This window comes from Ochotona curzoniae, unplaced genomic scaffold (assembly GCF_017591425.1).
Source record: "Ochotona curzoniae isolate NIBS_2020 unplaced genomic scaffold, NIBS_Ocur_1.0 contig_64, whole genome shotgun sequence".
Classification (NCBI taxonomy): Eukaryota; Metazoa; Chordata; class Mammalia; order Lagomorpha; family Ochotonidae; genus Ochotona; species Ochotona curzoniae.
Genome location: NW_024466502.1, coordinates 537,130 through 552,500, shown reverse-complemented (window position 1 = coordinate 552,500; position 15,371 = coordinate 537,130). Strand labels below are relative to the sequence as shown.

General features: G+C 62.9%; 1 protein-coding gene across 6 annotated transcripts in view; it reads left to right on the top strand.

The window, feature by feature from the left end:
- The first annotated feature begins 2,323 nt into the window (after nt 1-2,323).
- ATP11A (ATPase phospholipid transporting 11A) overlaps nt 2,324-15,371 on the top strand; it is a 60,821-nt gene continuing 47,773 nt past the window's right edge. For all 6 annotated transcript variants that reach the window (XR_005884910.1, XR_005884909.1, XM_040991123.1 and 3 more), the window contains exon 1: nt 2,324-2,441. Coding sequence is in view for 4 of the 6 variants with exons in the window: in XM_040991123.1 (XP_040847057.1) it covers nt 2,403-2,441 (39 nt within the window). In the remaining 2 variants the exon portion in view is untranslated. The remainder of the gene's footprint in view (nt 2,442-15,371) is intronic.

The window sequence follows — 15,371 nt, the reverse complement described above, 5'->3', positions numbered from 1 at the left end:
GTCCCCCAGTTGAAGTGGTGACGTCTCTGGGGAGCACCCACCTTGCTTTCTGGGGTTCTCAGGCAGCGCGCACTCATGGGTAGCTGTAGGCCCTTGCAGACATGGAAAGCGGCAGCTGGGGGTGGGGGACCAGCGCCAGAACTCCAGGGGCATCCGTCCACATGCTTGCACACAGAGAATGGGGCACTGAGGAGCAGCTGGTCCGGCTGCACCCCAACACACAGCACACGGTCAGATGCAAGACGTGGGGCCTGTCACTCAGTCACTTGGCCTGCCCCCTGACCTGGCCTGCACCTGCTGGCAGGCCTGAGAGGAGACTCGGTGTCCTAGGTCACACACATGGAGCAGCAGCCAGGGCGAGGCTGGCCTGGCGCTCCAGGATTGGCACAGCTGTAGTCACAGTGGCTGTAGGGCTTGCACTGACCCAGGGCACAAACTCAGCCACAGAGCCATGGCCTGCTCCAACTCGGGGCCTGCCTGCTTCAGCTGTCTGCATGGCTGGGCAGTGGCTGGGCAGGATGGCAACCCTTTCCCGTCCATATGGCTATACCTGGCAGGCTTCTAGCCCCACCCCTGCTGCCTCTGCGGCCACGTCCTTGCAGGGGCACACATGCAGCTCTGGTGGGCAAGTCTGCCATGCCACAGGGGCCGGCTCTGTTGCCAGGGAGGGAACGAGGTGGGTGAGGGAGACGAATGAGGACACGGGGTGTGGAAGGATGTGGGGAGGGGGAAATGCAGATTCCAGGGCCAGTGTGGGGCGGGGGCCCGCCAAACAGGGGGAGCAATGACCCCACATGAGTGGGGGAGTACACAGAATGTTCCGGAAGCTTGGACTGGCTGTTGTCTCCTCTGGCAGATGAGACAAGCTCCCCGTCAGGGCTGACTGTCGGAGCCCTGTTTCAGCAGCCAGGGGGCACCCTTATTTGGGCCTCCTTTGTCCCCGGTTTCCAGTTTGTGGGGCCCCGCTGGCAGGTGCATGGCCACGCTGCAGGGGCTGGCCCTCCTGTTCCACTACAGGACACAGTCCCAGCTCAGCTGGGCCAACAAAGCCGTCCATTGTCGACCCTGAGTCCAGGCAGCATGTGGCCGGCTCTTGGGGCCGCTGCAGCCACGGCAGCTGGAGCGGAACCTGGCCTCTGGGCTCCTTTCCTGAGGGCCGCTGGCCCCTGCAGGCTGCCCGTTGGTACTCCCTGGCCTGTCCCTGGCAGGAGACAGTGTAAGTGTGGGCAGTAGCCAGCAGCAGTGGACGCCATGGGGCAAGAACCACGACAATTGTGGGGTCGAGCCTGACACCTGCCACCCCCACTCAGGTCCTCACAGGGGCAGTTGAGGTCTCTCTTACCGAGCCGGGGCTGTGGTACACACGGTGGAACCACAAGCTGCAACACCAGCATTCCGTATGGACCCTGGTTCAAGTCCCGGCTAGTCCACTTCCCACCCAGTTCCCTGCTTGTGGCCTGGGAAACCAGCCAGGGATGGCCCAAAGCCTTGGGACCCCGCAGCTGCATGGGAGACCAGAGGCTCCAGGCTCCTGATGGACTCAGCTCTGGCAGTTGAGGCCATTTGGAGAGTGAACCAGCAGATCAAAGATCTTTCTCTGTTTCTCCTTTGCTCTCTCTCTCTGTAACGGTGACTCCGAAACAATCTTTCCTTGTTCAACCAGTGCTGTGACCTAGCTACCAGCAACCCTTACTGGCCTCAGGGGGACGGGGGAGGCTCCGTCCGCTGGGAGTCCAGCACAACTGTGGCCTGGGGCAGCAGCCTGGCAGCCATGGAGCAGGCCTCCGAGGTGCCCAGTCCCAGCCAAGGGTGCGGCGCCCCTGCCCTCTCTGTCCACAGCGTCCAATCCAGAAAGCGGCTTATTGCATTCCCCTGGGGGGACCAGAGGCCCCCAGCACAGGAGACTCTAGGCCCCGGGGCGGGAGGCCTGGGGGGCACGGCCGGGTCGCAGGCCCGACTTAGCCCTCCTCGGGCCCGCACCTGGCAAGGCGTGTCCCACCTGCGCGGGGCGGAGCCCCGGACCCCGCCCCGAGGCAGTGCCGGCCTTCGGGGGGCGGCCGGGGCCCCGGGTGCCCTCCCCGCGCCCGCAGCCGAAGCAACAGGGAGTCGCGCCGGGCCCGCGCGCCGCGCTCCGGGTCGGGCCGGCCGGCCAGGGCGCGCGGACGGCCAGCGCGGCCGCGGGGGCGCCGGGCGGGGGCGGCGGGGCGCATGCTCACGGCGGCCGTGACGCGCGGCCGGCGCAGGAGGGGCCGGGCGCGGAGGGGCGGCGGGCGCGGAGGAGGAGACAGGCGCGGCGCAGGCCGACGGGGCGCGGGCGCCGGAGCGCGGGGCCGGCCGGGCATGAGCGCCGAGGGGCCGCGGCCGCCAGCAGCGCCCGGCGCGCCCGGGCCGTGAGCCGAGCCATGGACTGCAGCCTGCTGCGGACGCTCGTGCGGAGATACGTGAGTGCCGCGGCCCGGGACCCTGTTGCCGGCCGAGCTCGGGGGTGGGGGGCCGCGTGACGCTGCCCGCTGCCCGGGGGGCGGCTCGGAGCTCGCACCCGGGGGCTCGCGACGGGGTCCCGGGTGCCCAGCTCGCCGCGTCCCCGCGCGCGGTCGGGGCAGCGGCCGGGGGCAGGGGCTGGGCGGCTGGCTGCGCTCCCAGGAAGCCGGCGCTTCTGTTTGCGTCTCAAACTCCGTCGTGGGATTCGGAGTGAAGTTGTGAGTCAGCTCCCCGGCTCCCTTCGGAGCCCGCCGCCCGCCCGGGTGAGCGAGGGACGAGGACTCCAGGGGAAGCTGTCGGGGCGCGCCCTGGCCGAGGAGAGGGAAGCCCTGGGTGCTTGCTGAGAGGTGTAGGTGCGCCCGGCGCTGGGAGTGTCCGCGCGGCCGGCGCTCAGTGGGCAGGTGCAGGTGCGCTCCCAGGAGGGCGCCCTTAGGGGACCTTGGGTCTTCCCGGGCAGTGCGGCTGGCCGAGGCTGCCTCGGGTGTTTTTGTTGTGAGATTCCTGGGAGCACCTGGGGGTGGCCAGTCGGGCTGCGAGAGTGCAGGTGAGGTCCGCCTAGTTCTGCACTGGCGAGCTGACCCCTGGTGTGGCCGAGAGGGCTGGGCTGGGCCTACGGGAGAGACGGGGACGCCTCTGTCCCAGTGCATCAGAGTGGCATGTTAGGTCAGAGACCCCCACTGTTCTGTCCCCACGCGGACCAGTCAGCAGGCTGGTGTCCTGCACACCAAGAAGGGCAGGTGCGGTGAGCAGAGGGTGAACGGGTAGTTTCCTGCACCGTGGCAGGAAGCAGTGTCCGTGGTGGATGGGTCACTGCCTTCCCCACCTGCCCAGCCTGCTCCTGGTCCTTCCTGCCGCCCCCACCAGGCAGGCACACGGCCCCTGGGTGCCATGTTGGGTGACCTGCTGGGCCCTGGCTGTGGCATATCCATCTGCTGCCCTAACACTTAGGCAGCCCCGCGGGTTCACTGTGTCTGTGGGAACTTTTCCAGTATGTGTGGTTGGGTGGGACCCAAGGTGGCATTGTTCCCATCTTCCTCCTGTGTTTGTGCGGTGTACTGCTGGGCTGATTGTCCAGTTCACGTCCTCCAGCCCTTCCATCCTGCCGTTTCAGGACATGTCTGTGGGTTTCCACTCGCTTGCGGTCCCGGCAGTAGTCAGGGCCTATTTCCTGTGATGGGGTTATCGCCTGGTGCCTGGGCCGGGGCCGCTTGCCCTGCTGCCAGCCCCTGGACTGGTGCTCATGTTTCCTTCGTCAAATGAATAAGCGTATTCCTATTCTGCTCCCTTCTGGCGTCTGCCCAGAGAGCCCAGCCTGGACAGAGGGGGCTGTCGAGTCCTGTCTGGTCCTGTCTGGCCTGGGCAGGTTGTAGGTCCTGGTAGGGTGTGTCCTGGGGTCCTGGGAGGGCATGTCCTGGGGTCCTGGGAGGGCATGTCCTGGGGTCCTGGGAGGGCATGTCCTGGGGTCCTGGGAGGGCGTAGCCATGGATCCCAGGAGGGTTTGTTCGTGGGTTGAGAGAGGGCGTGGCTGTGAGTCTAGGAGGGCATTTCCAGGGGTCCTGGGAGGGCATGGCTGTGGGTCCCAGGAGGGTATGGCCATGGGTCCAGGGAGGGTGTGTCTGGGGGGGCTCCCAGGAGGGTGTGGCTGTGAGTTCCGGGTGGACGTGGCTGTGGGTCCTCGGGTGGACGTGGCTGTGGGTCCTGGGAGGACGTGGCTGTGAGTCCCGGGTGGGACGTGGCTGTGGGTCCCGGGTGGACGTGGCTGTGGGTCCCGGGTGGACGTGGCTGTGGGTCCCGGGTGGACGTGGCTGTGGGTTCTGGGAGGACGTGGCTGTGGGCCCCGGGTGGACGTGGCTGCGGGTCCTCAGAGGACATGGCTGCGGGTCCCGGGTGGACATGGCTGCAGGTCCTCGGGTGGACGTGGCTGTGGGTCCTTGGAAGACATGGCTGTGAGTCCCAGGTGGACGTGGCTGTGGGTCCGGGTGGACATAGCTGTGGGTCTTGGGTGGACATGGCTGCTGGTCCTCAGAGGATGTGGCTGTGGGTCCCGGGAGGGCATAGCTGTGGGTGTGCAGCCCTTGGCTGGCTCCCAGGATCTGGGGATGGGGTCGGCTGAGGCCTGTGGTAGTTGGGCCAGGCACTCAGGTGCCTTGGGGAGATGTCCTTTGGTACCGTTGGGGGGCGGCGACTCCCTGGTGGAGCATGCAAAGTCCTCCTCTATGCTTTATGGGAGGCCAGGAGTGGGGGAACTCCACAGAGGAGCCAGGCTGTCCCCCAGGCCGACCCAGCTCTGCCTGAGCCAGGGGCAGTGCTCTCACTCCACCTGTCTCCACCTCAGCATGGAGTGGCTGTGAGGATGCAGAGCGCACACAGGCCCTGGGGGGAAGGGTGCATCTGAGGGGGGTGTATATGTGTGGGGTGTGGATGTTTGTGTATTGCGAGGTGTGTATGTGAGGTGTGTATATTTAAATGGGGAATGTGTTGTGTGTGTCTGAGGAGTGTGGGTGTGTGTGAGTATGGTGTGTGAGGTGTGGCGCATGCATATGCTGTGTGGTGTGTGTGAGGTGTGTGAGTGTGTTGTGTGGCACGTGTGTGTGGTGTGTGTGAGGTGTGTGAGTGTGTGTGGTATGTGAGGCGTGGTACATGTGTATGCTGTGTGGCACATGTGTGAGGTGTGTGAGTGTGGTGTGTGTGAGGTGTGGTGCTTGTGTATGCTGTGTGGTGTGGCACATGTGTATGGTGTGTGAGGTGTGTGAGTGTGGTGTGTGTGAGGTATGGCACATGTGTATGCTGTGTGGCACATGTGTGAGACGTGTGTGAGGTATGTGTGTGACGCATGTGTGCTATGTGACGCGTGCGTGGCTGCCAGGCCCGGCTGAGCTTCTCCCTGCCTGGCTTCCCTTCAGGGCCCTGGTTTCTCTCCGTTTCTGCAGGTCAGGGTCACACATTGTCCGGGCTGCTGCCATGGTCGCTGCTTGTTGCCATGTCACCCAGCTGTTGTGGATGTCCTGGCCCGGCCAGCAGAGGTGGCGGCCATGGGAGGGGCCTCGCCAGCTGTGGAGTTGGCGAACACTTGCCGTGCTTAGGGTGTCTGAGGAAAGGGGGTGTCTGGCCCCTGAGTATCACGGGCTGCTGTGCCTGAGTGCGGTCAGCAGTGGGGCTCAGCTCCCACCCACCCTGTGTCTGCTCCCGTGTGCTCCTCATGACCATGGTGTGTCCCGTGTATCTCCTGTGTACTTGTCATGGCTGGCGTGTCCCATGAAGTTGGGGCCCAGCTATGAGCTGCCTCCCCAGCTGCTTTGTCCACTCCCCGGCAACACCACCCTTGTTTCACAGACAGCTGTGCTGCCCGGTACGTTGTCTCTCATATCCTGCATTGAACAGTTTGGTGGGGCCGTCCTGCCGCTACAGCCAAGTCCACGTTCGTCTGACCGCTCTGGGTCCTGAGGCAGGGCTGGGGCAGGGGGACCCGTGTGTGGCCTTGCGAAGCCTTTACAGCAGACACAGGTTAGGGCCAGGCCCCTGCGCGGCCCCTGGAGCTCTGTGTACTGTCACCTTGTGTCCCAGTGTTTATGGAGCTGACTGCTTTCATTTGATCTCAAGTTGCTTTTATTCCGTGCCAGAGGGGACGTTTTGTAAACCAAGGCAGGAAGTCCTCAATGGGACAGGACCTGTGCATTGGCCCATGATCAGCTGGAAGAACAGGGCCCCAGCCCCGAGTGGCCCCACATGGCCAGTTCTGGTGCCCTCAGACCTGTCCTCTCTGCTCAGTCGGAAGTGGCCACAGTCTGTGTGTCTGCCACACAAATCCCTGAAGATGACTGGTTACCCAGCACACTGAGCAGGGACACGTTCGTTCGCACCATGCAGCAGATCACACCTGTGCGGGCCCAGCCTCCTGGTGCAGCCTGGACCTGGGCCTCTGGATGGGGCACATCGCCCTGGGCATATGGCCCCGTCTCCCAGCCTCCTGAGCCTCCCTGGACCTGGGCCTCTGGATGGGGCACATCGCCCTGGGCACATGGCCCCGACTCCCAGCCTCCTGGGCCTCCCTGGACCTCCCAGCCTCCCTGGACCTGGGCCTCTGGATGGGGCACATCGCCCTGGGCACATGGCCCCGACTCCCAGCCTCCTGGGCCTCCTGGGGTCCCTGCTCGTGGCATGCTGTCTGCCTATGATCCCAAGCTGAGGGATGGGTGTCACAGGCACACTTGGCCTTGTGGCCAAGCCTTACCCTGCTCCAGGGGGTCACTTCTCGTCCTCAGCACCCCCCCAGGCTCCCACACCCCTTCCTCTTCCCAGCAGCCTGTGGGGTTCCTGCTCTGTGTCTGCTGTGCTTTGGGCTGTCCAATGCCTGTGTTGCTTTTGCTGGGGATGGCAGCGTCTGTGACCACATAGGGAGGCTTCCCTGTCGGCACCTGAGTGACCAAGGAGGGTGTGACCCCACGTGGCTGCTGGGCCGGGCCTCCCAGCTGTTCCTGGTGCCCCCTGTGGGCTCCAGTGCCCGCTTCCTGCCTGGGCACGGCCATCTCACTGCCCCCTGCAGCACCGCTCTCTCAAGGACTGTACCTGGCATATCCCAAGGCAGACTGGGCTGCTTAGCACCTACTGCATTTATTCACGTGGTAATAATTATTATTAACTTGTTGATACTCCGGGTCCTTGTCCAGCTCCTGGTTGGCAAAGCCCATCCCTGTTCCTGGTTGTGGGAGGGAGCAGGTGTGGCCATATCCCCGTGTGCTCTGCCGAGGACTGGGTCTCCCCTGCCACTCAGGCCCCTCTGGGTGGGCTGCAGCCAGGGTGTGCTTGTGGGGCACCTGGCTGTCCCCCACTCAGCCCCTGCCCCTCTGGGTGGCCGTGGGGTGAGCCTGGGCAGCTGCCATCCATGTGCCCTGGTGGGAGGGCCTGGCAGCGGCAGCTTATGAAGACATCTCCAGGGAGGCGGGCGTGAGCTCATGTTTCTCCTCTGATGCAGGCCTTTGTTTCGGCTCAGACAAGGGAAAGAAAACACGATCCCTGTTTCCTGGTGGGAAGGTGAGACGGGTTCGGAGCAGCGGCCTGGCTGCATGTGAGAAAGGCCCATCTGGTTGTGGGCCAGGAGATCACGTGTGTAACCGAGACGGGAGGGGTGCGGCGCTGGGCGCAGGCTGGGCCTGGCTGTGCCACCCAGGAGAGGAGCTGGTGCTCGGGTCCTTCACGGCCCGGGCAGGCCCTCACCTCTGTTTTCATTGTGGTCTTGTCCCCCGATGCTTTCCAGTGGCCATGTGGAGGCTATGTGCCCTGCCCCCATGCCCAGTGCAGTCGCGGGTGCCCTGGCTCTGGGTTGTGGTGGGCATCCCCTTTCTCTCACAGAAGCACCCCAGATCCATGGCCAGTCACGTGGCCACTCTGCCCATGGCCTTGAAGCTGTCCTGCTTGTGCCCACCTTGCTGTGCAGCGCCCAGAGGGCACTGAGTGGCATGTACTGGGCAGGGGCTGGGGTGGCCCTCCTTAATAAGCCCTGGCTTGTCTGAGTGCCATCCCCACTTAAGGGGGGTCCCTGTCTCCCCCTGAAGCTCGAGTCCATGTGAGGGAGAAGAGTCCCTGCTGAGGGGTTGCCGGCCTGTTTCTAGAAGGGTGGAGCTAAGCGGAGCCCAGGAGCTTCATCCAGGTCTCCCACATGGGTGCAGGCTCACAGACACTTGGCCCGTGTTCTGTTGCTCTCCCAGAAGCCTTAGCAGGGAGCCGGCTCAGAAGTGGAGCTGCTGAGGCTCTAAGCAGCGGGCAGCTGGTGGTGGCTTTACCTGCTGTGCCTCTGCGCCGCCCTGTGCTGGAGGGAGCTGGCTCCCGGGCAGCGCCAGCTGGATAGCTGGGGTTTTGTGATCCAATCGGGCTTATCTGAGGGACAGATGCTGTGGCTTTGGCACCTAACTGGATTTGTCAAGCCACGTGTGATACACCAGCCTTGCAGGGGCTTCTCAGCCACCTTCAGCAATGTGCAGGGATCCTGGGAGGTCACCTGAAGCCTGCTGGACACTGTGGCTGGGTTTGAGTCGCTTTGGGGCTGAGGGGTCCAGGGATAATGGGGGCCCCCACTCTCCTCCAGCACTGTGCAAACCAAGGACACAGATGACATGCCAGGTCTGGACAAGGGAGCTGCGGGTGCCAGAAGCGGCTGATGTGTGTTTGTCTGGGTCGGTGTGGGCATGTGTACACGTCTGTGTGTCTGTTGGTGGGTGTGTACATGCCTGTGTGTGTTGGCAGGTGTATGCACATGAGTGATTGTGTGTCTCAGTAGGCATGTGCACGTGTGTGCATGTCTGTGTGTCTCAGTAGGTGTGTGCATACGTGTGTCTCAATAGGCTGTGCACACGCGTGCAGGTCTGTGTGTCTCAGTAGGTGTGTGCAGGCGTGTGTCTCAGTAGGTGTGTGCAGGCGTATGTCTCAGTAGGTGTGTGCAGGCATGTGTCTCAGGCTGTGCACACATGTGCATGCCTGCGTGTCTCAGTAGGTGTGTGCGCACGTGTGCAGGTCTACATGTCTCAGTAGGTGTGTGCATATGTGTGTCTCAGTTGTGTGCACATGTGTGCGTGTCTACATTGCACACGTGTGCCCGCCCAGCTCAGGAGCAGCCCTGCACATCCTGTGTGCTCTCTGGATGCTCCGTCCTCACGCCCGCCTGGGAAGGAGGCAGCCTCTTTCTCCTGTAGTTAAATAATCTCCCGGCCTCTGGGAAAGAGGATTTCCTGTGACCTAGTTTCCGAAGAGGATTAGGGATGGTGAGTCTCCATGGGGAGGACTCGCCTGGACCCTGGCTTGGCCTCCTGGGTCTCAGATTGCCACGTGTGAACCGAGCAGGCACACAGCTGGGCCACTGGTGTGGGAGGTGGGGGAGGCCACGGTCAGGTGGAGGTCTGTGTGTTCCTGTAGGCGAACATGGACAAACATGAGGGCATCCTGGGCCAGTGCTGTGGCGCACTGCTTAGTCCACCGCCTGGAATGCTGGCATCATACGTGGGCACACCACATCACCAGGTGTCCCTACCCAGCCTAGCTCCGTGCCTCCTGCCTCGGGGATTGGGGTGTGGTGAAGGCTGAGGGTGCACCTTTAGGTGCTCGCTGTGGGCAAGGGCCGCAGATGGCAGCCATGTCTATGCAGCCAGTGGTATGGGGTCTCAGGCCACGCGAGCTAGGACCGACATAGACGCCGCACAGCAGGCAGCTCCCGCAAATGCCGGCTGTCCCTCCACAAACAGGGTGTGTAAAGCCCCCACAGTACAGCACTCAGCTTTTCTCCACATGGGATCAGCAAGAATCTGGGGCAGAGCTGACTTCAGGGAGGGGCTGGGATGGCAGGGGATGGCCAAGGGCCTGTCACTGGCAGAGTCTGCCCGTGGGGGCTACAAGGCCGGTTGGGCACTGCTGCCTCAATCCCAGGGAGAATCATCTAGGGGCCGTCCGGGGGCCAGCATCAGGCCAGCAGCTGGGGGTTTCCTGTGCTCCTCAGCGAAACAAAAATCAAGGGGCAGCAGGTGGATTCACTCTCAATTCAACAGGAAACAGGAGGGAAGGAAGCAGAGGAGGCTGCGGCTATGGCCGGCTAGGCTGTGCTAGAAGGGGGGCCTCCGGAGCCGGGGAGGTGCCCCGTTCATCCTTCCCAGGGTCTCCTGGGTTCCAAAGGACTCCTATTGTTATGTGCAACTAGGTGAGCAGAGCTGGTGGCCACATGTGACTGCTGCCCAGAGGCGGGTCCTCAAGGCTGCTGTGGGCCAAGCCACCACCTGCAGTGTCGGCATCCCACACACCGGATGCTCCACTGCCGACTCAGCTCTCAGCTTAGCGCCTGGGAAAGCAGTGGGGGTGGCCTCGGTTCTTGGTCCCTGCACCCACGTGGAAGGCTGGTCTGTGCTGTGATGGGATGTCCAGCGGGAGCTGTGGGGAGGATGCCCATGGTGTGCAGGTGTGTCATCCACCCAGCGGTCGTGGGTGTCGGCGAGCTCAGACATGCCTGCCGACCCCCACACATCCCTTGACTGACTCGGCAAGTGTGAGGCTGTGCACATGTGTATGGTGCCCCCCGCGGCCCCTTCTTGGTGCTGGTGCTGGGAGGGCAGGGACAGAGTGGCCATGAGACGCAGCTCCAAGAGCGGGGGAATTTTGTTCAGGCTGCAACAGTTTCATCTTTTTGTGTTTTAGAAGATTTCCTTACTTACTTGGAAAAGTTACAGAAACAAGGAGAGACACTCCCTAGAAAGCCGGAAGCAGCCAGGAGCTTCTCCAAGGTCTCCCATGCAGGTGCAGGGACCACGCACTTGGGCCACCCTCTGGTGCTTTCCCAAGCAGGGAGCTGAAAGGGAAGTGGAGCGGCTGGGATGTGAACTGGTGCCCAAGTGGGATGCTGGCACTGGGAGTGGAGGCTCCTTTGATCCCAGTCCGGGAGCACTCACCCAGCAGTCGGACAGAGCTGTGGCTTGTGTGAGCAGCGGCCCTGGGAGCTGGAGCCCAGGCATGCAGGTGCTGGCTGAACCTCTTCTCTGTGTTATGACTGTCCGCCCCCCGCCCTGGGGAGAGGGTTTGTCCTGGGGTGCAAGGCCGAGACCCCCGCTGTGTTTCATGAATTCCTGGGGGACAAGCCCAGAGAGAGGTGGCCTGTGGTCACCTGTGGGCGCTGAGGTGAGCAGCAGCTGTCCCTTTGTTTGAGGTCTGTCAGTCTTACCCGGTCTCCTGCTGCAGTCAGGGCAGAGAATGGGGCCTGGGCTGCTGGAAGCCAGAGGCTGCACCTGGCTCCCGGTCAGCAGGAAGCAGGTTCAGGCCCCACGGACACCTCGGGACGTGTCCAGCACCTGCACAGCACTGGGCAGCTGTCTGCCCACATGGTCACCTGTACACAGGCCTGGGCTGTCAGGGCTGAAGGGGCAGCGCCTGGAGCACCCGTGACAGCTGTGCACCCATGGAGGTGTGGAATGACGCAGGAAGGACAGTCTGTCTCTCTGCGCAGGGGAGCAGGCTCGGTACCCACCTTTCTCTTGGTTTGACCAGTGCTTTTCTTCTTTCCTACATATTGGAGACAGATCTCACCCACAAGCTCACTCTCTCAGATGCCCACAGTGGCCAGGGCTGGGCCTGTGGAAGCTAGGACCTGGAACCCAGTGAGGGGCAGGTGCCTAAGCATGGGGACCATCACGTGCTGTCCCAGGTTCCCAGCAGCAGGAAGCTATAGTCGACAGCCAGAGCAGTGTTGGGGGTTGGGCGGACACAGACATGGGGTAAAAGTGAGGCTGGGCGCCCAGACTGCGGCCTCTTGTGGTCAGCTCCTGCTCTGTGCCCACGTGGGGAGAGGGTGGTTCTCCTGACATCACACAGAAGGTTCTGGTGTGACCCACGCCTTGTCCCAGGAGGCAGGCACGGCTTGTGCAGCCCATCTACAGTGTAGCTACGGAGGGTCTGCTGGTGCAGCAGCTGAGACGAGGGCCAGTGATAGTGCAGGGAAGGAGGGCTGGGAAGCCAAGCGACCCCTCGGGAAGCCCCTGCCCGGGCTGCAGGCCTGGGGAATCCATTCCCCCCTGGATGTACCAAGTGAGCCGCCTGCTTTGCATGGCCACTGCTGCTGGGAGCGCAGCCCATGCCCTGGGAGCCCTGGGAGCCTTGGGAGCCACGGCTGCCGGGAGAGGAGGGTACATCTACCAGCGGCAAGGTGCTGTCACTAGGAAATGAGAGAGACGGGGCTGGGTGTGCAAGGGTGTGGCTGTGTGCAGGGGCGGGGCTGAGTGTGCAGGGGTGTGGCTGTGTGCAGGGGCGGGGCTGGGTGTGCAGGGGTGGGACTCTGCTAGAGGTGGGCTATGTGTGCAGGGGGCAGGGCTGTGTGTGCAAGGGCAAGGCTGAGTGTTCAGGGCAGGGCTGTGTGTGCAGGGGCGGGGCTGAGTGTGCAGGGGTGTGGCTGTGTGCAAGGGCAGGGCTGAGTGTGCAGGGGTGGGACTCTGCTAGAGGTGGGCTATGTGTGCAGGGGGCAGGGCTGTGTGTGCAAGGGCAAGGCTGAGTGTTCAGGGCGGGGCTGTGTGTGCAGGGGCAGGGCTGTGTGTGCAGGGGCTGTGTGTGCAGGGGTGGGGCTCTGCTAGAGGTGGGGCTGTGTGTGCAGGGGTGGGGCTCTGGTAGAGGCAGGGCTGTGTGTGCAGGGCGGGGTTTAGCAGGGTCCTGCTCTCCCTCTCGCTCTGGTTGCTTCTCTGACCTGACTGTCCCCAAGCCATGGTGGCTGTTGGTGGTACCATGGCAGGGGACCAAGAAGATCAGTTTTGGCAAATTAAAGGACTTGGAGTAGCAGGTGTTCAGCATCCGGTACCAGCTCAGAGCTCCAAGTGTACATGGCGGAGCAGGACTTGCCAGACGAGGCAGCTGAGTGCATCCACCATGACCAGCGTGTCCCCCTCAGGCCAAGGCCAGCCAGGAGGTGTCTTGTTTGGTGTCCAGCTTTGTTTATCCTGCACACCTGCCGTGGGGGTGAGAGGTGTCGTTACAAAGCCTTGAGTGGGGAGCTGTGTGAGGGGAGCTGTGTGTCTCCCCTCCTCTTCGTCACTGCTCGAGTGAGGAGCTGAGAGCTACCTGAGGTCCCAGCAAGGGACTGTCGAAAAGGGGAAGGTGCCCGATGTGGACGGAGGCGCGTAGGCCCGCGGTCTGTGGCCTCTGCAGTGCAGTGGATGGAGGCGCATAGGCCCGTGGTCTGTGGCCTCTGCAGTGCAGTGGACGGAGGCGCATAGGCCCGCGGTCTGTGGCTTCTGCAGTGCAGTGAGCAGGGCACAGCACACAGCTTTTGGGTGGGCAACCTTTTCTTTCTATGGATTTATGTTCTGGAAGGCAGATGTGGACATAAAGATATACCCCAACTGCTGATTCACTCCTCAGATGGTCATGACAGCCAGGACTGGGCCAAGCCAAAGCCAGGAGCCGGGAGCTTCCTCCTGGTCTCCCATGTGGATACTAGAGCCATCCTCCTCTGCTCTCCCAGGCACGTTAGCAGGCAGCCAGATGGGAAGTGGAGCAGTGAGGGACTCAATCTGGGGCTGTTACTGCAGGTTGTGGTTTAAACCAGCCTGAGGCCGACACTCGGTCCTGGTCATCGACACCACGCATGTCCAGCCCTGCACCTTCCTCTGCTCCTTGTGCTGTGCCTGTCCTCCCTCCCTGAGCCACTGCTGTACGTGTGTGTGCATAGTGCACAAGTGTGGAGGGACCAGGTCTGGACAAAGCACGCTTTCCTGTGAGGGGCTTGTGCATGGACACGGTCCCCTGGCTAGCCCAGTGACAGAGGCTGCTCTGTGGCACCCGCCATGCCTGGTCTCCAGGGATGTCCCTGCCCTCAGCATCAGACATCCTGGTGGCTTTCCTAAGGCCTCCCAGCTGAGCCCCGCAGGTTCCCGTGACATGGAGCGCTCCCAGGGCTGTCCTGATGGCCTGTTCAGCTCCTGCTGTTTTAGTCACTGGCAACTGTATCTGGCAGAATGGACTGTCCCCGTGGCCTCTGGACCTCATTGGGAGCCGAGCATGGACAGATCCTGGCATCCGTGGAACTGAGACCTGGACGGGAGCAGGCTGGGCGAGGAGCCAGCTGGGCAGGGAGCAGGCTGGGCAGGAGCAGAGTGGCAAGGAGGAGGCTGGGCAGGAGCAGGCTGGGCAGGGAGCAGGCTGGTAGTGCTGCCTGCTCGCACATGTGTGCTCCCAGTGTGTGTGGGCAGTGGTCCCTTCATGGGAGGTACCAGCCACGGGAGGCTCCGGGGCAGTAACAGACCACAGGCTGTGTAAGTGCCTGTGCTTGTCTGAGAGTGGAGGACGTGGCTTAGGGCACAGCTGACCCTGCCGTGTGAGGCCGACTGCAGGATCCAAGGTGTCATGGACCCAGAGTTCCCTCGGGATGTGGTGATGTCAACTATGTGTGGGTCCACAGTTCTCACGGCAGCCTGGGGAGCGCGGGGACAGGCAGGTGCCTCACATACGCCGGAGGATCTTGTGGGGTCACGGGGCACACGTGTTTACCATCAGCACCCCGGTCTTGATACAGCTAAGGTGTGGCATCACAGCGGAGGGTCACGGGGTACATGTGTTTGCCGTCAGCACACACACCTGGCCAGGGTGAATGGCTCCTTAGTCTGTGCGCAGGCCTTAGCAGGATCGGCAGGAGACCCCCGGGGGTCACCTGCCTCCCTCTCTCTAACTCTGACTTGAGGACAATGCAGGTAGCAAGCTCTGCTTCCTGGAGCTGGAGTTTTACAGGGGGAACTGGCCTGCGTGTGAACACCTTACTGAGTAGTCGCTTGCTCCCAGGGAGCCTGCACGAGGCCCGTCTGGCAGGACCAGCATCAATGGCCGTGTGTGCAGGCGAGAGGCTCCAGTGCTTGCTGCACACGACGAGCATGGAGCAGGTGACGCCAAGTGAGAGGAGTGTGAAGCAGGCGGTTTTCCTGTGACTCGTGGCGTAGGAAATGCCTGGGACACACAGTAGGTACACAAGTGTCTGCTAGGGGCCAGGGAGGGGTGGTGATGGTGGCGCCACCCTAAATACAGTAGGAATCACTGAACCCAACCCTGGTCACCTGAAAGCCTGAGAGGGAGAGAGGTCTTCCCTCAGCTGGCTCACCCTCCAGATGACCGCGGCGTCCAGGCCAGGAGGAAGCTGAGAACCCGGAGCTCAGGGTGACAGAGACCCAAGGCCGCGAGCCTGCACCTGTGTGTGCAGGAGCAGGGAGCTGGGCCGAAGCAGGCACCGGGAGGTGGGGTGGGGTGAGCCAGGGTGGCTTAACCGCAGCGTCATGCGCCAGGCAGCTGGAGCCCTCTGAGAGGCTGCTGCCGTGTGCCCCTCGTGGCTGCAGAGCTGGGTGGGCACTGGGGTCTCTGCTCATGTTTCTGTGGCTTGGGGCTGGAACACT